Genomic DNA, 25,617 nt, shown 5'->3' with positions numbered 1-25,617 from the left:
ACTTATACCAAGTCCTTAATTATTAAACACAAATGATGCAGTTACTGTCGCTATGGCAACCAGATACCATCAATCTAAACTGTGTCCTCACAATCCGACACAAAAGGAACATAACAATCATGTTATCAATTTGAAGAGTTAACGTGTATACAGTGGTGTGAAAAAGTCTCTGAACCTTTTGGAATTACTCGCATTTCTGCATAAAATCACCATTGTCAAAATCACACAGACGTAAAAACAGTGCTTTAACTAAAACAACCCAAACATTTATAGGTATTCATATTTTAATGATGATAGCATGCAAACAATGACAGAAGGAGAAAAAATAAGTAAGTGAACCCTCTGCCAAAGGAGACTTAAAGAGCATTTTTACCAAATAATTTAGGTCAGGTGAGTGTCCAATCACTGATGAGTGGTTTAAAGCTGCCCTGCCAACTATAAAAAACACACCTGGTAAAATCGTCTTGATGAGAAGCAGTGTCTGATATGCATCATGGCTTGGTCAAAAGAGCTGTCTGAAGACCTGCGATCAAGGATAGTTGATTTGTATAACGCTGGGAAATGATACAAAACCATCTCCAAAAGCCTGGATGTTTATCAATCGACACTCAGAGAAGTTGTCTACAAATGGAGAGAGTTTGGCACTGTTGCTTCTCTCCCAAGGGGTGCCCGTCCAACAAAGATGATACCAAGAGTTGAGCGCAGAATACACAGAGAGGTAAAAAAGAACCCTCAAGTGTCTGCTAAAGACTTGGCGAAATCACTGGCACAGTCCAATATCTCTGTGCACACATCAACTACATATGGCCAAGAATGGTGTTCATGGGAGGACTCCACGGAGGAAGCCACTGCTGTCTAAAAAAAAAATATCATCGCTCGTTTAATGTTCGCCAAAAGGCACTTGAAAACTCAACAGACGTATTGGCAAAATATTTTGTGGACTGATGAAACCAAAGTTGAAATGTTTGGGAGTAACACACAACGTCATGTGTGGAGGAAAAATGAAACAGCTCACTACCATCAACACATCATCCACACCGTGAAGCATGTTGGAGGGAGCATCATGATTTGGGGCTGTTTTGCTGCCTCAGGGCCTGGACAACTTGTAATCTTTAATGGAAGAATGAATTCAAAAGTTTATCTAGATGTTTAGCAGGAAAACCTGAGGCTGTCTGTCAGACTGTTGAAGCTGGATGCTGCAACAAGACAATGATCCAAAACACAGACGTAAATCAACTTCAGAACGGTTTCAGAAGAACAAAATACACGTCCTGGAGTGGCCAAGTCAAAGTTCAGACTTGAACCCCATTGAGATTCTGTGGCATGACCTAAAAACAGCGATTCATGCCAGCCATCCAGGAACTGCAGTTACAGGAAGCGTCTGGTTAAAGATATTGCTGCCAAAGGCGGGGCCACAAATTACTAAACGTGATTGTTCACTTACTTATTTTTACCCCTTCTATCATTGTTTGCATACTATCCTCATTATAATATGAAAATCTATCAAAGTTTGGGGGGTTTTAGTTAAAGCAGACAGTTTTTTCATCGGTGTGATTTTGACAAAGATCACATTTGATGCTTTTATGCTGAAATGTGAAAAATGCCTAAAGGTTCGGATACTTTTTCATACAGCTGTACAATTGACTTTACTGTACAAACTGCACATGCATGTGCGCGTCAAACAGACCAGCATTTGCACAAGCATACACAACGAGGGCTAATTGTCCCCCATCAATTGTGGGACAGCCGAACAAACGGATTCACCCGTTAATCGGTTGCCGCTTCACATCACACACACATGAGCGCTCTCGGCGTCACGCACGCACACATGCAAAAGAATGAATGTGCTACACTAGTAAGATTGGTTATGTCACAAATATTATATACAGTGTAGTATACATTGGTAACATATAAAGGATTATAAAACTTTTCGCAGATAAGAGTATCAGGACAGTGACAACTTCAAGAACTCAAAAAGTTGATTACGATATGTACATGACACTGATCCATGATCATTCGCTACCCGTTAATTGTGTAAAAAACAAAAGTTGGTATCAAACTGTAAACATTCCCAATTATGTGTTGTTATGTTAAACGCCAGTGACCTCCCCCGTCGCCATCTTGTTGTCGTGTTCTCGTGCTCGATCAGGCCTGTGGACGACGGTGCCACACAACGTCAAGGCAGGATTGTGAGGCCGAGCCTGGCGTAAATCTGCTGACGGCGTCGTCATGCTGTGGGGAGTCTGATTGGACGAGAAGAGAGGTATTTGGATTCAGCAAATACCGATGTAGAGCAGTGTTGTTTTTGTCAACGATGACGAAAATATTTCGTCAACGAAAACTTTTTTTCATGACGATGACGAGACGATAACGAGCTAAAATTTGTTGTTTTGCTAGACTAAAGCATAATGAAAAAATGAATGCCAGTTTTTGTTGTTATGAGATAAAAATGCATAATAGTTTCCGTCACATTTTCACTATGTGTTACATTTTAATGTATAGTTAGCCTGCATCGGAGCAGTGTCTGGTTGTGTCACCTGTGTGTCGTCTCCAGTCTCCATGCAGGCTTGCACACACGGTAAGATTTGTTTTCTTATCTTAGCCAGAGAGAATATGCAATTTGCTTTTGCCTTTAAGGTCTGCTAGGTGATCATCACACACTAAATGTAACTCGTAGAGTTAGCATAGCATTGGGCAATAGACTTCATAATGAAATTGACGGGTCACAGTCATCAGACACTGCGCCACGCCTTCAAGCAGGGGGCCGTCCTACACTCCGCTTCAGTCAGTCGAAGTCTGTTGCAGTAACACATGCAGCTATCCAACGCCGGATTCGGATTAAAAAGTACGAAAAGCTGTACCGCGAACAACAATACAAACAGGAAGGATTGTCTCAGGAGGGATTTGTTCGAGGAGCCAAGGTAATTATTAGATTTTTCCTACCATGCATGCATTTTGAAACAATGTGGGCAAAAAAATGGGAGAAATGAACTGCTACAGCATTGGTGTCATATTTCGCAATATTTACGTAAAATAAATGTTAACTGCCCATTTTTTTTCTGTTTTTAACCAAGAATCGGAACGGTTTTACATCCATATCTATAAAGGGATTTAAGCATTTATTCTCATAAATTTCAACGTAAAAAGCTCTTTGTTGTGATAAGGCAGCGCCACAGTGGCTTAGAGACGAGCACCACATTCGACATATTTACATAAATGCTAACTGCCTGGTATTTTTTGCTTTTAACCAAGAATCGAGACTATTTTACGTCCATATCTATAAAGAATTCAGGGATTTAAGCCTTTATTCCCAAAAATTTAAACGTAAAAAGCTCTTTACGGTGATAAGGCGGCGCCACAGTGGCTTAAAGACTAGCAGCACATTCGACATATTTACGTAAAGTAAATGCTAACTGCCCGTTTTTTTTTTTTTTTTTTGCTTTTAACCAAGAATCTAGACTGTTTTATGTCCATATCTATAAAGAATTCAGGGATTTAAGCATTTATTCCCATAAAATTTCCACGTAAAAAGCTCTTCGTTGTGATAAGGCGGCACCACAGTGGCTTAAACACTAGCAGCACATTCAACATATTTCGTAAAATAAATGCTAACTGCCAGGTATTTTTTGCTTTTAACCAAGAATCGAGACTGTTTTACGTCCATATCTACCAAGAATTCAGGGATTTAAGGATTTATTCCCAAAAATGTCAACGTAAAAAGCTTTTTGTTGTCATGAGGCGGCACCACAGTGGCTTAAACACTAGCAGCATATTCGACATCTTTGGTAAAATAAATGCAAACTGCCAGTTTTTTTTTTTTTTCTTGTGCTTTTAACCAAGAGTCGAGACTGTTTTACGTTCATATCTATAAAGAATTCAGGATTCAAGCATTTATTCCCAAAAATTTCAACGTACAAAGCTCTTTGTTGCGATCAGGCGGCGCCACAGTGGCTTAAAGTGCATACGACACGAGAAAAAAGTCTTAAATAGGATTATTATGTGAATTAGAATCATATTTTGAGATGATTCGACTATATACAACAATTTAGCAATGCACAGATGACGAGAAATTAGGTTTTTAATCTGCCGGTTAGCCACGCCTACCATTATAGGGCTCTAGCGTCCCCAACAGGTGTATGACGTCAGCAGGAGAATGGGCTCATCGGTTTTAATATTCAGCCCATTGAGGGGAAATTATTCAGAACGAGAAAAACGCGACGAAGAGAGCCGCAAAATGTCATTGTTTCAGTCTATCTACTCCAATATTTTTACAGGATATTATTTTTTTATCCAAGTATATTTACCCAATAGCTAAATATATGGCATGGTCATGACAAATAAAAGTCTTGTGCTAAATGGAATATGAAATAATAAAAATCCATTTATTCAAGACGACATGGCAAAATTACTCCATAATGGTCAAAACTGTCGACTTCACCTTTACTGTCGCACTTCCCGAACGATATTTTAGGCCACCTAAATCGGGTTTGTCATTTCCCTTCCCCGGCTTCGAAGAATGTAAACAAACCAAGAGGCGTGACAGCTAGCCGACATGCTAACCCGAACCGAGTGATGTTTCAAAGTCTTCGGAGCGGAAAATCACACATAACTAGCCCGGATTATTTCACATGACGACCGGGTTGTCAATTGTCTTCGCCGATCGGCAAACCGCCTGGTGGAGAGCAATTTACAGCTCGTTCCCCTGCTACTACAGAGCGGCTGCAGTTGTTGTGCAGCTAACATCTGCAGCTAATGGGAATGAGGAGAGCTTTTTACATGCACATCCATGATCAAACGTAAGTAGTCCTTTATTTTAAGAAAGTTTGTAATGTTTGCTTTGTAATCGTTGTATTCGCGGTTATTTTTAACTCAAAGTTGCAATTTCTGATCGGTCGTAAAATTTGACAGACCACCGGGCACATGAAGAGGCCCATTCACGTGACGTCACAACTCCGCCCCCTGACTTGTGCCGCCATATTGTCTGTCAGCTCATCGTGTTTACATATTACCGTTACGTACATTCCTGAAGAATCGAGACTGTTTTATGTCCATATCGATAAAGAATTTAGGGATTTAAGCATTTATTCCCAAAAATGTCAACGTAAAAAGCTTTTTGTTGTCATGAGGCGTAACCACAGTAGCTTAAAGAGTCTAGCAGCACATTCGACATATTTACGTACAGAAAATGCTAACTGCCCGTTTTTGCTTTTAACCAAGAATTGAGACTGTTTTACGTCCAATATCTATAAAGAAATCAGGGATTTAAGCATTTATTCCCAAAATTTCAAAGTAAAAAGCTCTGTCTTGTGATAAGGCGGCGCCACAGTGGGTTAAAGACGAGCAGCACATTCGACATATTCACGCTAGCTACATTAACAGACTAACGTTGTACTTCGACATAGTTACGAAAAATAAATGCTAACTGCCTGTTTTTTTTTTTTGCTTTTAACCAAGAATCGAGACTGTTTCACATCCATATCTATCGATAATTCAGGGATTTAAGCATTTATTCACAAGAATTTTCAAGATAAAAAGCTCTTTGTGTTTCCACTTGGTCAGCATTGACGGAGATAGGCCCGTCACAATATCATTATGAAATCTATGATTGGGCTAATGCTAACGGCTAGCGTTCTTTTACTCCCTGACAACTTTTTTCTTTTTAGATACAATACATGGCGTCCAGATGGTTATAATTAGTTGAAATAAATGTAATGTAAACAACACCAATCTACAGTACCGATAATGTATTTTTATGAGTAGCGAGCACTCACCCTGCACAAAGTGATGAAGATGAACATCGGGATGCAGATGAGCGGCGTGAGGATAAGCAGTGCGCCCACGAGCAAGGCCCACTTGCCCATTTGGTAGTCATACACTATGAGCGAGTGCGTATTGACCAGGTCGTACAGCATGGTGACCTGGAGTTTGTCAGCCAGTCAGATAAGACACAGATATCGGGAAATGAACAAGGAAAACAGGGCTCACCACGCAAAGCAGCGGCGTGACGAACAACCAACAGTACTTGATCACCGAGGTTGGCCGGTAGCCGATCATGTCCTCGATATTGTCCAGGAAACGATCGGCGCCTATGAATTATTTCATTTATTAATTTTTTCCCTGCCATTCACGGCGATCAATGTCAAATCCGTTTGGGCTGGGAGATTGGCAGTGATCGTCTATAAGTCGTTTGCCTACCGTACACCCAGCCTACGACGACGCACTCAAAGCAACCGATGATAAGTAGACTGGTGCCACTCGGTCCGAAGCTGTCGATGAGGTGGAAGAGCATGATTCCTCCCTTTAAAATGGAAAGGAAACAATATTACATACAGTGGGGCAAATACGTATTTAGTCAAACACTAATTGTGCAAGTTCTCCCACTTGAAAATATTAGAGAGGCCTGTAATTGTCAACATGGGTAAACCTCAAGCATGAGAGACAGAATGTGTAAAAAAAAAAAAAAACACAGAATATCACATTGTTTGATTTTTGTAGAATTTATTTGCAAATCATGGTGGAAAATAAATATTTGGCCAATACCATAAGTTCATCTCAATACTTTGTTATATACCCTTTGTTGGCAATAACGGAGGCCAAATGTTTTCTGTAACTCTTCACAAGCTTTTCATACACTGTTGCTGGTATTTTGGCCCATTCCTCCATGCAGATCTCCTCGAGAGTTGTCAACTCCCTCCACAGATTTTCTTTGGGGTTGAGATCTGGAGACTGGCTAGGCCACTCCAGGACATTGAAATGCTTCTTACGAAGCCACTCCTTTGTTGCCCTGGCTGTGTGTTTGGGATCATTGTCATGCTGAAAGACCCAGCCACGTCTCATCTTCAACGCCCTTGCTGATGGAAGGAGATTTTCACTCAAAATCTCTCAATACATGGCCCCATTTATTATTTCCTTCACACAGATCAGTCGTCCTGGTCCCTTTGCAGAAAAACAGCCCCAAAGCTCGATGTTTCCACCCCCATGCTTCACAGTGGGTATGGTGTTCATCAGATGCAATTCAGTATTCTTTCTTGTCCAAACTCGAGAACCTGTGTTCCTACCAAAAAGTTCTATTTTGGTTTCATCTGACCATAACACATTTTCCCAGTCCTCTTCTGGATCATTCAAATGCTCTCTAGCGAACCGCAGACAGGCCTGGACGTGTACTGGCCTCAGCAGGGGGATACGTCTGGCAGTGCAGAATTTGAGTCCCTGGCGGCGCATTGTGTTACTGATTGTAGCCTTTGTTGCTGTGGTCCCATCTCTCTGTAGGTCATTCACTAGGTCCCCCCCATGTGGTTCTAGGATTTTTGCTCACCGTTCTTGTTATCATTTTGACGCCACGGGGTGAGATCTTGCATGGAGCCCCAAATCGAAGGAGATTATCGAGGGAGATTATCAGTGGTCTTGTATGTCTTCCATTTTCTAATAATTGCTCCCACAGTTGATTTCTTTACACCAAGCGTTTTACCTATTGCAGATTCAGTCTTCCCAGCCTGGTGCAGGTCTACAATTTTGTTTCTGGTGTCCTTTGACAGCTCTTTGGTCTTGGCCATAGTGGAGTTTGGAGTGTGACTGACTGAGGTTGTGGACAGGTGTGTTTTACACAGATAATGAGTTAAAACAGGTTGCATTAATACAGGTCACGAGTGGAGACATTGTTAGACCTCGTTAGAAGAAGTTAGACCTCTTTGACAGCCAGAAATCTTGCTTGTTTGTAGGTGACCAAATATTTATTTTTCACTCAAATTTGGAAATAAATTCTATAAAAATCAAACAATGTGATTTTCTGTTTTTTTTCCGCCACATTCTGTCTCTCATGGTTGAGGTTTACCCATGTTGACAATTCCAGGCCTCTCTAATCTTTTCAAGTAGGAGAACTTGCACAATTGGTGGTTGACTAAATACTTATTTGCCCCACTGTATATGATCCTCTAAATGCATTTATAAAATTAATGCAAATTTGATACAGTAATCGTCCCTAGAAATACATAGAAGTGGATTTGAAGTTTCACAAAAAAACATCAACAAATTTCAATAAGTTCCTGCTTTCTCCAGCAGGACGCGACCCCTAGTCCACGCCTCTTCTACACACCTCTGTGATATGTGGCAGGCCCAACAGGAAGCAGACCCCAGCAATCACCAGAACCAGGATCTCCCGAGCGCAGCGCTTTCTCAGCTGTCGTGGGAACAGGTCAATGATGGACGTCGCGAGGCTTTCCACGCATAAAAACTGCAAAGCAAAACATTTCTACCATCAGTTCGGTCTTCAAAAAGTTAGAGCGTGCGGTCCTTGACATGCCTGAGTGTCCAAACCCAGAAAGAGCAACATGAGGAAGAACAGCACGGTCCAAAAAGTCGATCCGGGTAGCATTGAGAGTGCTTTGGGATAGGTGATGAAGGCCAACCCTGGACCTGGAGAACCGCAGAAAAAGATTTTCAGTGCCAGTGACAAGAAATAAAGTGTGATCACTTGAATGCACCGCTGTTAGCGACTTCCTCAATCCCCACGCCTAAATTAAACGCCATGAAGCCCAACACTGAGAACACCACGAAGCCGGAGAAGATGCTGGTGATGCTGTTCAGGAGGCAGAGCGCCATGCAGTCCCTGTTGCAAACACTGGTTAGAAATCGTTAAACTTAAAGAATCGGTTTTACTGTGGTACTTTCATACCTGTAGCAGTTGTTGTTGTAGTTGTTGTAACTTCCAAGGGAAGTTAGGACTCCCTGGCAGACTGCGTAGGAGAAAAACACCTGAGTTCCTGCATCCAGCCAAACCTAGACAAGAATATTATCAGTCAATTTTACAGTTAGTTATCATTTGCATGTTCACAGTCCGTTTTCATCCTGGCATCTCTGATGCGAGTGCTTTTCCCCTTAACAACACATGGTTGTCATTAGCAATGGGCACCAAAAAAAGATGCAATTTACACGCTGACACATGGCCGCCTCGCTCGCACAGAGGAAGCCGTTATGTCCTGCGAGTTTTTTTTCTTTCCCTTAAGTCATCCATCCCGGCGCCCGCTGATTTACTCCGGACAAAGGAGATGCATTCATACATCGACAGCCAGAACCTTGCCAGATGTTTGATCCTCACATGCAAAAGATGGCCACATTGCAGAATGTCCCTGTTTGAATGTGTTAATTCCGGAGTGTTGTTCAACATCAGCTATAATGAAGTGACAAGACCGATGAGAGAGGAAGTCCGAACTGACATGACCTCCAAGGGTTGAGATCCTCGGATTCCTGACGCCTGGAATCCTGACAGCGAGACTCTTCTTTAAATCCTGCAACACATGCTCCTATTGTGCTCAAGCACCAACCCATCAACCAGTGTATAGAGCGGTATTCCCCTATGGGGTTAAGCATGCATCTTAGTACTGACGACAGTCACACTCACGCACTTTCATAAAATACTTTTAAATAAAGCGGGTGCTGCTTCATGGTGCTTGACAAATCCCAGCTCACTTTCTCTTTCTCTGTTTATTTTTCTTGTTAAGGGGGAAAGCTTGGGAGCGGAAACGAGGCGGGAGGAAGCAACGAGAAGGACTTTTAGGGGCCCCGATATGGTGCTTAACTCGTTTGCTACCACTGACAGCGACAGACTTGCAATCCTTTTGAACTGGGAAAGGCTGGCTGATGTTTATCTCTGTCCATAAAAGGCAAAAACATATACAGTGGTGCAAATAAGTATTTAGTCAACCACTAATTGTGCAAGTTCTCCCACATGAAAATATAAGAGAGGCCTGTAATTGTCAACATGAGTAAACCTCAACCATGAGAGACAGAATGTGGAAAAAGAACCCAGAAAATCACATTCTTTGATTTTTAAAGAATTTATTTGCAAATCATGGTGGAAAATAAGTATTTGATCGATGCCAAAAGTTCATCTCAATACTTTGTTACAGTATGTACCCTTTGTTGGCAACAAGGGAGGCCAAACGTTTTCTGTAACTCTTCACAAGCATTTAACACACAGTTGCTGGTATTTTGGCCCATTCCTCGATGCAGATCTGCTCTAGAGCAGTGATGTTTTGGGGCTGTCGTTGGGCAACAAGGACTTTCAACTCCCTCCACAGATTTTCTATAGGGTTGAAATCTGGAGACTTGCTAGGCCACTCCAGGACTTTGAAATGCTTCTTACGAGGCCACTCCTTTGTGGCCCTGGCTGTGTGTTTGGGATCATTGTCATGCTGAAAGACCCAGCCACGTCCCATCTTCCCTTGCTGATGAAAGGAGATTTTCACTCAAAATCTCTCGATACATGGCCCCATTTATTATTTCCTTTACACAGATCAGTCGTCCTGGTCCCTTTGCAGAAAAACAGCCCCAAAACATGATGTTTCTACCCCCATGCTTCACAGTGGGTATGGTGTTCTTCGGATGCAATTCAGTATTCTTTCTCCTCCAAACACGAGAACCTGTGTTTCTACCAAAAAGTTCTATTTTGGTTTCATCTGACCATAACACATTCTCCCAGTCCTCTTCTGGATCATACAAATGCTCTCTAGCGAACCGCAGACGGACCTGGACGTGTACTTTCTTCAGCAGGGGGACACGTCTGGCAGTGCAGGATTTGAGTCCCTGGCGGCGCATTGTGTTACTGATAGTAGCCTTTGTTACTGTGGTCCCAGCTCTCTGTAGGTTATTCACTAGGTCCCCCCGTGTGGTTCTGGGATTTTTGCTCCCCGTTCTTGTTATCATTTTGACGCCACGGGGTGAGATCTTGCATGGAGCCCCAGATGGAGGGAGATTATCAATGGTCTTGTATGTCTTCCATTTTCTAATAATTGCTCCCACAGTTGATTTCTTTACACCAAGCGTTTTATGTATTGCAGATTCAGTCTTCCCAGCCTGGTGTAGGTCAACAATTTTGTCTCTGGTGTCCTTCGACAGCTCTTTGGTCTTGGTCATCGTGGAGTTTGGAATGTGACTGACTGAGTTTGTGGACAGGTGTCTTTTATACCGATAATGAATTAAAACAGGTGCCATTAATATAAGTAACTAGTGGAGCCTCATTAGACCTCGTTAGAAGAAGTTAGACCTCTTTGACAGCCAGAAGTCTTGCTTTTTTTGAAGGTGACCAAATACTTATTTTCCACTCTAATTTGGAAATAAATTCTTTAGAAATCAAACAATGTGATTTTCAGTTTTTTTCCCCCCCACATTCAGGCCTCTCTAATCTTTTCAAGTAGGAGAACTTGCACAACTGGTGGTTGACCAAATACTTATTTGCACCACTGTAAATGCAACTGGCATATTTGAGATTCTGAACGATTAAGCACACACAACAACATTTTACGCTTCTGTTGCCGAGAGACACGACATTGTGAGGAACACAGAAGATCATTTCAGGACTAATACGTCACAAAGTTGTTGTGTAATTCTTACATGTGCATTGCCCAGACGGTTGAAATCAGGGAAGAGATAGAATTTCAAGCCCTCGCCAGCACCAGGTAACGATACTCCTCGGAGAAAGAGGATGATGAGTATCAGGTATGGGAAGCCGGCTGTGAAGTACACCACCTACAGAATAACACATTAATTAAAGAGACTTTTAAGCAGTGTGTACACGCAAAAACGATTATACATAACTGTTAACCGCAAATATGAATGAGCATGAGTGATCAGGTTTTGATACTGTGTTATGAAAAAGTATCTGAACCGTTTGGAATTTCTCACATTTCTGCATTAAATCACCATCAAACGTGATCTTTGTCAAAATCACACAGATGAAAAAACTGCTTGAACTAAAAGTACCCAAACATTTATAGGTTTTCATATTTTAATGAGGATAATATGCAAACAATGACAGAAGGGGGAAAAAAAGTAAGTGAACGGTCACATGTAATATTTTCGCATATCGTTCAGGACTAATCTTGGCCCATTCTTTTCTACAAAACTGCTGTCGTTGAGTCAGATTCCTGGGATGTCTTCATGAATCACTGTCTTAAGGTCATGTCACAGAATCTCAATGGGGTTCAAGTCTGGACTTTAACTTGGCCACTCCAGAACGTGTATTTAGTTCATCAGAAACCATCCTGATGTTGATTTACTTCTGTGTTTTGGATCATTGTCTTGTTGCAGCGGCCATCCTCTTTTTAGTTTGAACTGTCTGACAGACGGCCTCAGGTTTTCCTGCAAAACATCCTGATCAACTTTTGATTTCCTTCTAACATTAATGATTGCAAGTTGTCCACACCCTGAGGCAGCAAAACATCCCCAAATCATGACGCTCCCTCCGCCATGCTTCACGGTGGGGGTGTTGATGTTGATGAGCTGTTCCATTTTTCTTCCACACATAACGTTGTGTGTTACTCCCAAACAATTTAACTTCGGTTTCATCAGTCCACAAAACATTTTGCCTTTTAACTTCTGTGGAGTGTCCAAGTGCCTTTTTGTGAACATTAAACAAGCAACAATGTTTTTTTTTTAGACAGCAGGTGCGTCCTCTGTGGAGACCTCCCATGAACACCATTCTTGGCCATTATTTTAAATATAGTTGATGTGTGCCAGTGATTTCTGAAAGTCTTTAGTACACACTCTACGGTTCTTTTTTAACTCTCTGAGTATTCTGCGCTGAACTCTTGGCATCATCTTTGGTGGACGGCCACTCCTTGGGAGAGAAGCAACAGTGCCAAACTCTCTCCATAGGACTAATCTTGGCCCATTCCTCTCTACAAAACTGCTGTAGCTCAGTGAGACTCCTGGGATGTCTGTTATGAATCTCTGTCTTTAGGTCATGCCACAGCATCTCAATGGGGTTCAAGTCTGGACTTTGACTTGGCCACTCCAAAACGTGTATTTTGTTTCTTCCGAAACCATTCTGAAGTTGATTTTCTTCTGTGTTTTGGATCATTGTCTTGTTGCAGAATCCATCCTCTTTTTAGCTTCAACTGTCTGACAGACGGCCTCAAGTTTTCCTGCAAAACACCCTGATGAACTTTTGAATTCATTCTTCCATTCTTCCAGGCCCTGAAGTAGCAAAACAGCCCCGGTGGACGTCCACTCCTTGCGAGAGAAGCATCAGTGCCAAACTCCATTTGTAGACAACTTCTCTTACTGTCGATTGGTGAACATCCAGACTTTTAGAGATGGGTTTGTATTAGGGTTGTTCCGAGCATGTTTTTTTCCTCCCGATCCAATCCCGATCGTTTTAGTTTGAGTATCTGCCGATCCCGATATTTCCCCATCCAATTGCTTTTTTTTTTTGCTCCCGATTCAATTCCAATCATTCCCGATAATTTTTCCCGATCATATACATTTTGGCAATGCATTAAGAAAAAAATGAATAAAACTCCGACGACTATATACATTCAACATACAGTACATAAGTACTGTATTTGTTTATTATGACAATAAATCCTCAAGATGGCATTTACATTATTAACATTCTCTCTGTGAGAGGGATCCACGGATAGAAAGACTTGTGACTTTTAAAGAATAAATGTGACTTTGTATATTGTGACTAAAAATATTGCCATCTTGTGTATTTGTTGAGCTTTCAGTAAATGATACTGTAGCCATTTAACTGTTCTGCCCAAATGCATGATGGGAAGTGCAACCATGACTGTGCGTAGCGGCACCAATTGATATATCTTCTCTGCGTGGGAAATATCATAGGGTGTTGAGAAAAAGATCAACTACTACCTTTTTTTCCCCACATTGCTCCCCACGATACTTCTAATTGTTGAGAGAGGGATTTTAAGGCTTTAGCCAATTAAAAAAGGCTCCAAAGGCTGTCAAAATTCACTCTACTCATTTTACGCAGCCTATTAGCTCTATATATTGGTAAAACAGCACCATTATAGATTGAACGCGACAATGCGTGAGTGGGTCGTACAGCGCATAGGTTAATTGCATTAAATGTTTTGACGTGATTAATTAAAAAAAACTTAATTACCACCGTTAACGCAATAAATTTGATAGCCCTACTTTAAGCCAAGACCAAAGACTCTGGATGAGTGTAAGACATTTTGTCTGTAACGTTAAATACAATTACAAAACGATTTAATTAAAAAAAAATATATATATATATATATATATATTAAAAAAGGCATGTCCGATATTTTTTTGCCGATTCCGATACTTTGAAAATGACGTGATCTTTAGTTTGTATCCTTTCCCAGCTTTATAAAAATCAACAATTCTTGATCGCAGGTCTTCAGACAGCTCTTTTTACCGAGCAATGAGGCACATCAGACAATGCTTCTCATCAAGACCATTCTTACCAGGTATGTGTTTTATAGTGGGCATGGCAGCTTTAAACCACTCATCAGTGATTGGGCACACACCTGACTTAAATTGTTTGGTAAAAAATGGTTTCAATTGCTCCTTAGGCAGAGGGTTCTCTTATTTTTCCGTCTTCTGTCATTGCTTGCATTCCATCCTCATTTAAATATGAAAACCTATAAATGTTTGGGTGGTTTTAGTTAAAGCAGACACTGTTTTTACATCTGTGTGATTTTGACAAAGATCAGATTTGATGGTAATTTTATGCAGAAATGTAAGAAATTCCAAAAGGTTCAGATACTTTTTCACACCACTGTATTTGGTGAGAAATATCAATCCCCACCTTGCCCATGTATTTAATCCCCTTCCAGATGCAGAAGTAGCATACGACCCAGGCCAGCAGCAGGCAAAGCGCCAGGTCCCAGTGCACCTTCCCAAGTGACATCGACTCAGACATCCTCAAAACACGGTTGCTGTTCAAGGAGCACAAATGGGATGCAACCGTCAAGAATCAGTCAATTAATGTCACATTGTCTACACTTGAAAGTAGGGATAAACAGATCCAGTAACAGCACATGCTAACATAGGCTGAGATTGAGGGGGGGGCATACCAATAAATAAAAAAAAAAAACATGCACGCATAAAATCATTGATGACTCATGCAATCAAAGTTATCAAATCAAGTTATTAAAACATTCCATTGCATGTCAATAATTGTAGTACGAACAGCAACATTTGTAATCCAGCAGCTCTGCAGGGAACAGGCTGTCTAGGCAAACAGGGCGGAGTGAGATCACAATGTTTTTTTCACTTCTGATTTTTCTTTTTGTGGGAACAAAAAGGACTCCCCTCCAGACTGAGCACTCTTCTCTATTGTGGTCGCATTACCCATCTAAAAAAAAAAAAAAAAGTCCCGCAGAATGAAATAAATTGCCGCAATTTGGTGTGACATTGTTTTGGCCGCATGGGTATTTCGAACAATGATCTGCATTTTAAATTTATTTGACTGCTTTAGCTCTATTAATATCGCCTTTTTTTTTGGGCATGCTAAGCAGTTACCATTGATTCTCGCTAGATTGGCCCTGAAACTAACAGAGGTGGGTAGAGTAGCCAAAATCTTTACCCAAGTATGAGTAGCGTTAATTCAAACTAATATTACTCAAGTAAATGTAGTCATCCACAAAATGTACTAAAGTACAAGTAAATGAGTTTTTGTTTTTCTATATGGACTGTTTTTATAATGATACGGTACAATAACCTGTTACATAAGCCAAAGAAATACACACACAAAAGAAAAAAAAAACCATGTAATTCTGACGAGAGGAAAAAAAATTACATAAAAGAATCATTATTTGTCCAAAGAGCACGACTGTCCTCTGGTGGAGAATATAAGAGTTCCTTCATAATTACTGTTTTGAAATTAAAAAGATCATATCTCTGGTTTTCCGTGGTCAATCGGTGGCAAATAAAAACTGGGAAAGAGGTTCAAATCCGCGCTTACGAGTCATGTTGAGGGCAGCGCTCTATATCAAATACTTCATTTTTTACAGTGCTTTAAAGACACCACATGATTGAACAGGCTGGCACGAAGATTGAACGCCAAGCTTGCTTCTGATTGGTAAAATGGAGTCATGTGATTATTGTTGCGACATCTCATTGGTGAAATCGGTAGCGTTACTTGCTACTACTACAGCTAAAATCTAATATGTAGAATAAAGAGGAAAAATGTAACGTGGCATTTTTTTTTCACAAATCTACTCAAGTAAAAGTAAAAAACATAGCTTAGTTAAACTACTCCTAGAAGTACACTTTTCTCAAAAACTTACTCAAGTAAACGTAACGGAGTAAATGTAACGCGTTACTACCCACCTCTGCTACAAAAATAACTGAAAAACTGCACGGAATTTGTTGAAATCAACTCCACTAAATAAACCCCCGCTAACTTGAAGATTAAGCCTGAAGTCAAACATTCAGAACTTCTCCTTTAAAATAAAGACTTGGCTGTTAAAATGTTGTCTATAAAAGTTGTAAAGCAATAAAACATACCAAAAAAAAAAAAAAATGAATGAAATGAGCAATAATCCTACAAAGTATTTCATAATGGGTCAAAATTCTTTTTCAGACAGCTTATGTGGTAAGCACCTTATAGACGGTTCTTTACATTGCTTTGCCAAAATACGCCTGAGTAGGCAAGATGGATATTTAGAATTTCTTGCACCTAAGCTTTCAAAAGCTTCAACAGCAACTGAACTTGAACATGAACAGTGTCAAGATTTATGTAATGTGGTATGAAAAATTATCTGAACCTTTTGGAATTTCTCACGTTTCTGCATAAAATCACCATCAAATGTGATCTGATCTTTGTCAAAACCACACAGATGAAAATACAGTGTCTGCTATAACTAAAACCACCCAAACATTTACAGGTTCTCATATTTTAATTAGGGTAGGATGCAAACAATGACGTTCACTTATTCCACATTTAATATTTTGTGCCCCTTCCCCCCATTTGCCTGCAATAACTTCAACCTGACGCTTCCTGTAACTGCAGATCAGTCTGGCACATTGATCAGGACTAATCTTGGCCCATTCCTCTCTCCAAAACTGTTGGAGTTCAGTCAGATTCCTGGGGTGTCTGGCATGAATCTCTTTCATTAGGTCATGCCACAGCATCTCAATGGGGTTCAAGTCTGGACTTTGATTTGGCCACTCCAGCATGTGTATTTTATTCTTCTGAAACCATTCTGAAGTTGATTTACTTCTATGTTTTGGATCATTGTCTTGTTACAGCATCCATCCTATTTTTGGCTTCAAATGTGTGACAGACTATATTAGGTTATCCTCCAAAACATCCTGATAAACCTTTGAATTCATTCTTCCATTAATGATTGCAAGTTGTCCAGGCTCTGAGGTAGCAAAACAGCCCCAAATCATGATGCTCCCTCCACCATGCCTCACGGTGGTTTATGTTGGTGAGCTGTTCCATTTTTCCTCCACACATGACGTTGTGTGTTACTCCCAAACAATTCAACTTTGGTTTCATCAGTCCACAAACTATTTTTCCAAAACTTCTGTGGAGTGTCCAAGTGTTTTTTTTAGACAGCAGTGGCTTCCTCCGTGGAGTCCTACCATGAAGCCCATTCTTGGCCATAGTTTTACATATAGTTGATGTTTGCACAGAGATATTGGACTGTGCCAGTGATTTCTGTAAGTATTTAGCAGACACTCTAGGGTTCTTTTTTACCTCTGTGAGTATTCTGCGCTGAACGTTTGGCATCATCTTTGGTGGACGGCCACTCCTTGGGAGAGAAACAACAGTGCCAAACTCTCCATTTGTAGACAACTTCTCTGACTGTCGATTTATTAACATCCAGACTTTTAGAGCTGGTTTTGTATCCTTTCCCAGCATCCTTGATAGCAGGTCTTCAGACAGTTCTTTTGACCGAGCCATGATCACATCGGCACATCAGTAAATGCTTCTCATCAAGACAATTCTTACCAGGTGAGTGTTTTATTGTGGGCAGGGCAGCTTCAAACCACTCATCAGTGATTGGGCACACACCTGACTTAAATTGTTTGGTAAAAATTAGGGCTGTTAAACGAATAAAATTTTTAATTGAGTTAATCACAGCTTAAAAATTAATTAATCGTAACTAATCGCAATTCAAACCATTAATAAAATATGCCATATTTTTCTGTAAATTATTGTTGAAATGGGAAGATAAGAAACAAGACGAATATATACATTCAACGTACTGTATTTGTTTATTATAACAATAAATCAACAAGATGGCATTAATATTATTAACGTTCTGTTAAAGCGATCCATGGATAGAAAGACTTGTAGTTCTTAAAAGATAAATGTTAGTACAAGTTATAGAAATTTTATATTTAAACCCCTCTTAATGTTTTCGTTTTAATAAAGTGTGTAAAATTTTCAATCAAAAAATAAACTAGTAGCTCGCCATTGTTGATGTCAATAATAATTATGGTGCTTTAACCCATAAAATCAGTCGCACCCGAGCGCCAGCAGAGGGCGACAAAATGCCAAAAAACACTAGTAACAAGTGGAAATGACACTTTGCTGTCATTTTAATCTATTTGAGCGGCGCATGTGCGTTAAATGCGTCAAATATTTTAACGTGATTAATTTAAAAAAAAAATTAACGCCCGTTAACGCAATAATTTTGACAGCTCTTGTAAAAATATTTCAATGTTTCAATTGCTCATTAATAGGGTTGTTCCGATCATGTTGTTTTTGCTCCCGATCCGATCCCGATCGTTTTAGTTTGAGTATCTGCCGATCCGATTGCTTTTTTTTTTTGCTCCCGATTGAATTCCAATCATTCCCGATAATTTTCCCCAATCATATACATTTTGGCAATGCATTAAGAAAAGAATGAATAAAACTCGGACGAATATATACATTCAACATACAGTACATAAGTACTGTATTTGTTTATTATGACAATAAATCCTGAAGATGGCATTTACATTATTAACATTCTTTCTGTGAGAGGGATCCACGGATAGAAAGACTTGTGACTTTGTATATTGTGACTAAATATTGCCATCTAGTGTATTTGTTGAGCTTAAATGATACTGTTGCCATGCCCAAATGCATAATGGGTAGTGGTACCAATTGATATATCTTCTCTGCATTGGGAACTAACATAAGGTGTTAAGAAAAAGATCAATTGCTACCTTGCTTCCCCACATTGCTACCCATGATATTTCTAATCGTAGGGAGAGGGATTGTAAGGCTTTAGCCAATTTAAAAAAGGCTCCAAAGGCTGCCAAAATTTACTCTACTCATTTTACGCTGCCTCCTATCTCTCTATATAGGTAAAATGGCGCCATTACAGATTGAGCGCGACAATGCGTGAGTGGATCGTGCAGTACATGCATTAATTGCGTTAAATATTTTAACATGATACATTTTTTAAAAAATTAATTACCGCCGTTATCGGGATAAATTTGATAACCCTACCTTAAGCCTAAAGACTCTGGATGAGTGTAACATATTATGTCTGTAACGTTAAATACAATTAGAAAACGATTTAATTAAAAAATATATATATTTAAAAAAGGCATGGCCGATATTTTTTTGCCGATTCCGATACTTCGAAAATGACGTGATCGGACCCGATCGATCGGCATCTCTACTCTTTAAGCCTCCTTAGGCAGAGGGTTTACTTACTCATTTCCCCCCCGTCTGTTATTGTTTGCATGCTATCCTCATTAAAACATGAAAATCTATAAATGTTTGGCTGGTTTTAGTGAAAGCAGACACTCTTTTTTTCATCTGTGTGATTTTGAAAAAGATCAGATCACATTTGATTGTGATTTCATACAGAAATGTGAGAAATTCCAAAAGGTCCAGATACATTTTCATACAACTGTACATATATCTTTTAAGTTAATTTTATTGCTGACACTGTGATTCCGGTTCATCAACATGTTTTGCTTCCCCTCCCACAAAAGTCAAACTCCGCCTATGCATGCTGACAAAATCATCAAAACATGTGCGGCACTGAAGAAGAACCAGCACATGTTTCAAATGCGTTGGTAAGGCAGCTGGATCGCATCAGGATATTTCACATCGAGGGCCGTTTTGCAACTTTCATCCATGTTTTCATTCAATGTAGCATAAAAAAAACAAAAAAGTGTGTCTCCAAATTTGTGTGTGGGTGTTTTTTGGTTTTCCTCACGTCCAGAATTCCTCCTCGGCTGATTTGACCATCAGGAAGGTTTCATTCAGGGATCTGCGAAGAGCAGAAGAGCAGCTGTGAATCAACAAGAACTGTTCATATAAAATCACAGTGGGATTATTCTCATGCATTCCAAGCATTTTACAATATGCTGGATGATATGGCGTGTATGGCATTGATTTACGTACCGGATAGACACAAAAAAGTCTTAAAAAAACAAAGTAATGCAAATATTTGGTGAGGATCCAAATCTTCGCATAGGGCTCGTAACAAATTTACTACCATTCTTCATCTGTGCGGATACAAGTTTGGCGACCTTTCTCTTATGTTTTTGCTTATCTTGGAATTCTCTCTGCAGAAGACGGGAAATCAAGAAGGGAAGGAGGCCAGAGAAAGGACGCTCCCCAGGTGGCAACTCACATGTCGCTCAAGTTCTCGAAGTAATCGTAGGTGCTTATATTGTTGAGGAAGGACCAGTTGGCGTCAGGGTGGAACAGATGCGGGTTAGCATACTGGCTCACGCGATCGTGACAGTTATCTGTGGGAAGAAACCGAAGATGATGAAGGAGTGGCAGGTTGTCTTATGGGAGGATTGTAATGTTCTATATGGGAAGGAGGCCTAGCTTTAATCAGAGCCAGATGTTCCTCACCGCTGTTCCAATAGTTTTCACATGTGGACCACGGCAACGGGCTCTGAAAGGAGTTGAACAGGTAGAAGAAGATCCACGCCAGCACCACGATATAGTAGATATTCTGGTAGATGACAATGATAAGCGATGCCACCCCCACTCCTATGCAACATACACATGTATTACTGTTGGGAAAATCATTTTGAAAAGACAGTACAATAATATCAATGCATTTACACTTCTCATGACCTTGTGAACAAAGACTCTTTAACAACTGTTTGTCACAAGGTCCAAAAATGTTTACCACGACAGCTGCGCATCACGTTTCTGAATTATTCCACAAATCCCAGCCTTGTTTGACTGTGTTTCTGTTAACTCACCCTGGAACATAGGGCAAATCTTCCTCCAGGCGGTCACAGTGCTCTGGCTGGTGTACTGACCCAGCGCCGTCTCCAGGAAGAAGACGGGAATGCCGCCGAAGGTCAAGAACAGGAAGTACGGAATGAGGAAGACTCCTGGAGGGAATTCGCGAGATGTTTGACTCATTGTCTGCTATTGCCGGCGATCAAGGTCCATCAAATACTGTCAGTTGCAGCTATTGAGTAATTAGAATGCTGTGGTGCCTTGAGATACAAGTAATCGGACCACATGCCATAGACTTCATAATTGTATTAATGCCTTCAAGTAGGGGGCCGTTACATAATCCGCTTCAGTTATTCGCAGTCAATCAACACATGCAGCGATCCAACGCTGGATTTAGGAGGAAAGAGTACGAAAGTTGTACCGCACACAAACAGGAAGGATTGTCTCGGGAGTAATTTGTTCGAGGATTCAAGGTAATTATTATATTTTTTGTACCATGCATGCATTTTGAAACGTTGTCAAAAAAATCAATGGGAGAAATTCACCGCTACAGACAAGCATCATTCTTCAAACTATTTTTCGTAAAATGAATGCTAACCGCACGTTTTTTTTTTTTTTTTTGCTTTTAACCAAGAATCGAGACTGTTTTACGTACTTATCTATGAATAAAGATTTCAGGGATTTAAGCATTTATTTACAAGAATTTTCCCTAGAAAAGCTCTGTTTGCATATGGCGGCCGCCACTTTGACTCACTGACTAGCATCGTACTTTGACATATTTACATAAAATAAATGCTAACTGCACGTTTTTTTTTGTTTGTTTGCTTTTAATCAAGAATCGAGACTCTTATGTCCATATCTACAAAGATTTCAGGGATTTAAGCATTTATTCACAAGAGTTTTCACCAGAAAAGCTCTGTTCACATATGGCAGTTGCCACATTGACTGACAGACTAGCATCGTACTTCGACATATTTACGTAAAATAAATGCTAACTGCACGTTTTTTGTTTTTGTTTTTGCTTTTAACCAAGAATCGAGATAGTTTTACGTCCATCTTTATAAGAAATTCAGGGATTTAAGCATTTATTCACAAGAATTTTCACCGGAAAAGCTCTGTTGACATATGGCGGCCGCCACATTGACTGACAGACTAGCATTGTACTTCGACATATTTACGTAAAATGAATGCTAGCTGCACAATTTTTTTTTTTTTTTTTTTTGCTTTTAACCAAGAATCGAGAGTGTTTTACGTCCGTATCTATAAAGAATTATGGGATTTAGCATTTATTCACAAACAATTTCAACGTAAAAAGCTCTTTGTTGTAAGGCTGCTGCCACATTGACTCACTGACTAGCATCGTACTTTGACATATTTACGTAAAATAAATGCTAACTGCACATTTTTTTTGCTTATAACCAAGAATCGAGACTGTTTTATGTCCATATCTATAAAGAATTCAGGGATTTAAGCATTTATTCACAAGAATGTTCACCAAAAAAGCTCTGATTACATATGGCGGCCGCCGCATTGACTGACGGATTAGCATCGTACTTCGACAAATTTATGCAAAATAAATGCTAACTGCACGTGTTTTTTTGTTTTACGTCCATTTATATAAAGAATTCAGGGATTTAAGCATTTATTCACAAGAATTTTCATCGGAAAAGTCTGATTACATATGGCGACGGCCACATTGACTCACTGACTAGCATCGTACCTCGACATATTTACGTAAAATGAATCCTAACTGCATGTTTTTTTGCTTGCTTTTAACCAAGAATCGAGACTTTTACGTCTATATCAAGAATTCAGGGATTTAAGCATTTATTTACAAAAATGTCAACGTAAAAAGCTCCTTGTCGTGATAATGCGGCGCCACAGTGGCTTAAAGACTAGCAGCACATTTGAAATATTTACGCAAATAAATGCTAACTGCACGTTTTCTTTTTTGCTTTTAACCAAGAATCGAGGCTGTTTTACGTCCATATCTATAAAGAATTCAGGGATTTAAGTATTTATTCACAAGAATCGTCACCAGAAAAGCTCTGATTACATATGGCGGCGGCCACATTGACTGACAGACTAGCATCGTACTTCGACATATTTACATAAAATGAATAATAACTGCACTTTTTGTTTTTGCTTTTAACCAAGAATCGAAATGTTTTATGTCCATATCTAAATTCTGATTACATATGGCAGCGGCCACATTGACACACTGACTAGCACCGTACTTCGATATATTTACATAAAATAAATGTTAACTGCACGTTTTTTTTTTATTTTTTTTGCTTTTAACCAAGAATCCAGACTGTCTTACGTCCATATCTTTAAAGATTTCAGGGATTTAAGCATTTATTCACAAGAATTTTTACTGGAAAAGCTCTGATTACTTATGGTGGCGACCACATTGACTCACTGACTAGCATCGTACTTCGACATATTTACGTTAAATAAATGATAACTGACAGTTTTTTTTTCTTTTGCTTTTAACCAAGAATTGAGTCTATTTAACGTCCATATCCATACAGAATTCGGGGATTTAAGCATTTATTCAGAATAATTTTCACCGGAAAAGCTCTGTTTACTTATGGCGGCCGCCACGTTGACTGACAGACTAGCATTGTACTTCGACATATTTACTTAAAATAAATGCTAACTGCACGTTTTTTTTTATTTTTTTTATTGCTTTTAACCAAGAATAAGACTGTTTTACGTCCATATCTTTAAAGATTTCAGGGATTTAAGCATTTATTCACAAGAATTTTTACTGGAAAAGCGCTGATTACTTATGGTGGCGACCACATGGACTCACTGACTAGCATCGTACTTCGACATATTTACGTAAAATAAATGCTAACTGCACTTTTTATTCATTTTTTGCTTTTAACCAGGAACCGAGACTGTTTTACGTTCATATCTATAAAGAATTCAGGGATTTAAGCATTTATTCACAAGAATTTTCACCGGAAATGTTCTGATTATATATGGCGGCGACCACATTGACTCACTGACTAGCATCGTACTTCGACATATTTACGTAAAATAAATGCTAACTGCACTTTTTTTTTTTTTTTTTGCTTTTAACCAGGAATCGAGACTGTTTTACGTCCATATCTATAAAGAATTCAGGGATTTAAGCATTTATTCACAAGAATTTTCACCGGAAATGTTCTGATTATATATGGCGGCGACCACATTGACTCACTGACTAGCATCGTACTTCGACATATTTACGTAAAATAAATGCTAACTGCACTTTTTTTTTTTTTTGCTTTTAACCAGGAATCGAGGCTGTTTTACGTCCATATCTATAAAGAATTCAGGGATTTCAGCATTTATTCACAACAATTTTCACCGGAAATGTTCTGATTACATATGGCGGCGGCCACATTGACTCACTGACGAGCATTGTACTTTGACATATTTACGTAAAATAAATGCTTTTAGCATTTATTCATAATAATTTTAACGACCACGGCAACAATACAGGCCCCTTATTAATCGGCCCCGCGCCCTGTGTCCCGTCAATATCATTATGAAGTCTTTGCACATGCATTGTGGAATTTAACTGACATGAGGTTATTTTTTGTTTGGGATAGAATCAAACTGCATTTGGGTTCAGTCAACATCTTGAAGTGATTTTGGAGAACAATCGGGATCAGCATTCCCCCAACTCCAACGCGCGCACACATATACTTTCACACAGACGGTCCTCACCTCCACCATTCTTGAAGCACAGATAAGGAAACCGCCACACGTTTCCCAGGCCTATGATGACTCCCGTCATAGAGAACAAAAACTCCCACTTATTGGCCCATTTTCCCCTGGATGGACCTTCTCCATCTGCATCTACTTTGTTTGGATCAGACTGTCTCGTCGGACTGCCTCCGGTTGTTTCTTCAGTCATGTTGACTCAAGTCTTTTGTACACAAATAATAAAGCTCTTAATAACCTTTGCACACACAATGTTCTTTCATTTCCTCCCATTTCCGGAGTGAATATTTTCAATTGCTGCCCAATTAAAAAACAATTACGCAGAACAAATGCCAATTAAGTGTCAATGAAAACAAACGAACAGTATGTTCTAATGACTAGAAATGAGATGTGGAACTCACCAGTGGAGTTTGCAGTGGACCCTGGCTGAAAGCCTCCACAAGTGAAGAAGTGGGCAGGAGCTGAGAGGGGGAAAAGTCCTGTGAAATGGGGTGTGTCCTTGGAGGATGCACAAATCAGGGGGGAGGAAAAAGACCGAGAGAAAGTGAATGCGTGCTGAACAAGATTAATTGTGGTTGTTGGAATGCACGAATGTGTGTCGTCTGCATTATAACGTTACAATCAATAGAAAACATCAATGCGGCACTGATTATATTATTTATGATGTGTTAGTATATGATTTGTGTTGTATGTTACACTGCAAATTGACAATTTACATGCTCTTTTGTTTATTTTATACCAGAAAGAAGAAAATCTGGGCAAAATACATACAGAAGGTGCTGATTATCATCTCGAGTGCCATTAAAAAAAACAATTGGAATAAAATAAATTCTCAATACTGTAAAAAAAAAAAAAAAAAAAAAAAAGTTTTTTAAACCTGAAACTGGAGTTGATACATACACACTGCTAATCTATAACAACTTAATCAGATTATTTTTCTTAAATCTAGTCAAATAACTTTCTCC

General features: G+C 39.6%; 1 protein-coding gene across 1 annotated transcript; it reads right to left on the bottom strand.

The window, feature by feature from the left end:
* Positions 1 to 1,861: 1,861 nt before the first annotated feature.
* Positions 1,862 to 25,089, bottom strand: LOC130928592 (sodium- and chloride-dependent betaine transporter-like). Its single transcript, XM_057855294.1, has 16 exons — positions 25,054 to 25,089; positions 24,656 to 24,857; positions 20,950 to 21,084; positions 20,591 to 20,731; positions 20,361 to 20,478; positions 19,941 to 19,994; positions 14,573 to 14,702; positions 11,389 to 11,523; positions 8,672 to 8,775; positions 8,481 to 8,605; positions 8,300 to 8,412; positions 8,093 to 8,230; positions 6,196 to 6,298; positions 5,986 to 6,086; positions 5,772 to 5,918; positions 1,862 to 2,243 (listed from the first exon to the last, which is right to left on the bottom strand). Exons 2-16 carry the CDS (start codon positions 24,843 to 24,845, stop codon positions 2,091 to 2,093), a joined length of 1,887 nt encoding a protein of 628 aa, XP_057711277.1. The 5' UTR covers positions 24,846 to 24,857; positions 25,054 to 25,089; the 3' UTR covers positions 1,862 to 2,090.
* Between the last annotated feature and the right edge of the window lie 528 nt (positions 25,090 to 25,617).

The sequence above is a fragment of the Corythoichthys intestinalis genome, chromosome 13, assembly GCF_030265065.1.
Source record: "Corythoichthys intestinalis isolate RoL2023-P3 chromosome 13, ASM3026506v1, whole genome shotgun sequence".
Taxonomy (NCBI): Eukaryota; Metazoa; Chordata; class Actinopteri; order Syngnathiformes; family Syngnathidae; genus Corythoichthys; species Corythoichthys intestinalis.
This window is presented reverse-complemented; position numbering and strand designations above follow the sequence as displayed.

Excerpts from the sequence above, each read along its gene's own strand:
- LOC130928592 (XM_057855294.1), bottom strand. The coding sequence starts at position 24,845 with ATGACTGAAGAAACAACCGGAGGCAGTCCGACGAGACAGTCTGATCCA. Across the intron at positions 20,732-20,949 it reads GATTTGCCCTATGTTCCAGG|GAGTGGGGGTGGCATCGCTT; the intron begins GTGAGTTAACAG and ends TATGTTGCATAG. Across the intron at positions 8,606-8,671 it reads TACAACAACAACTGCTACAG|GGACTGCATGGCGCTCTGCC; the intron begins GTATGAAAGTAC and ends TGTTTGCAACAG.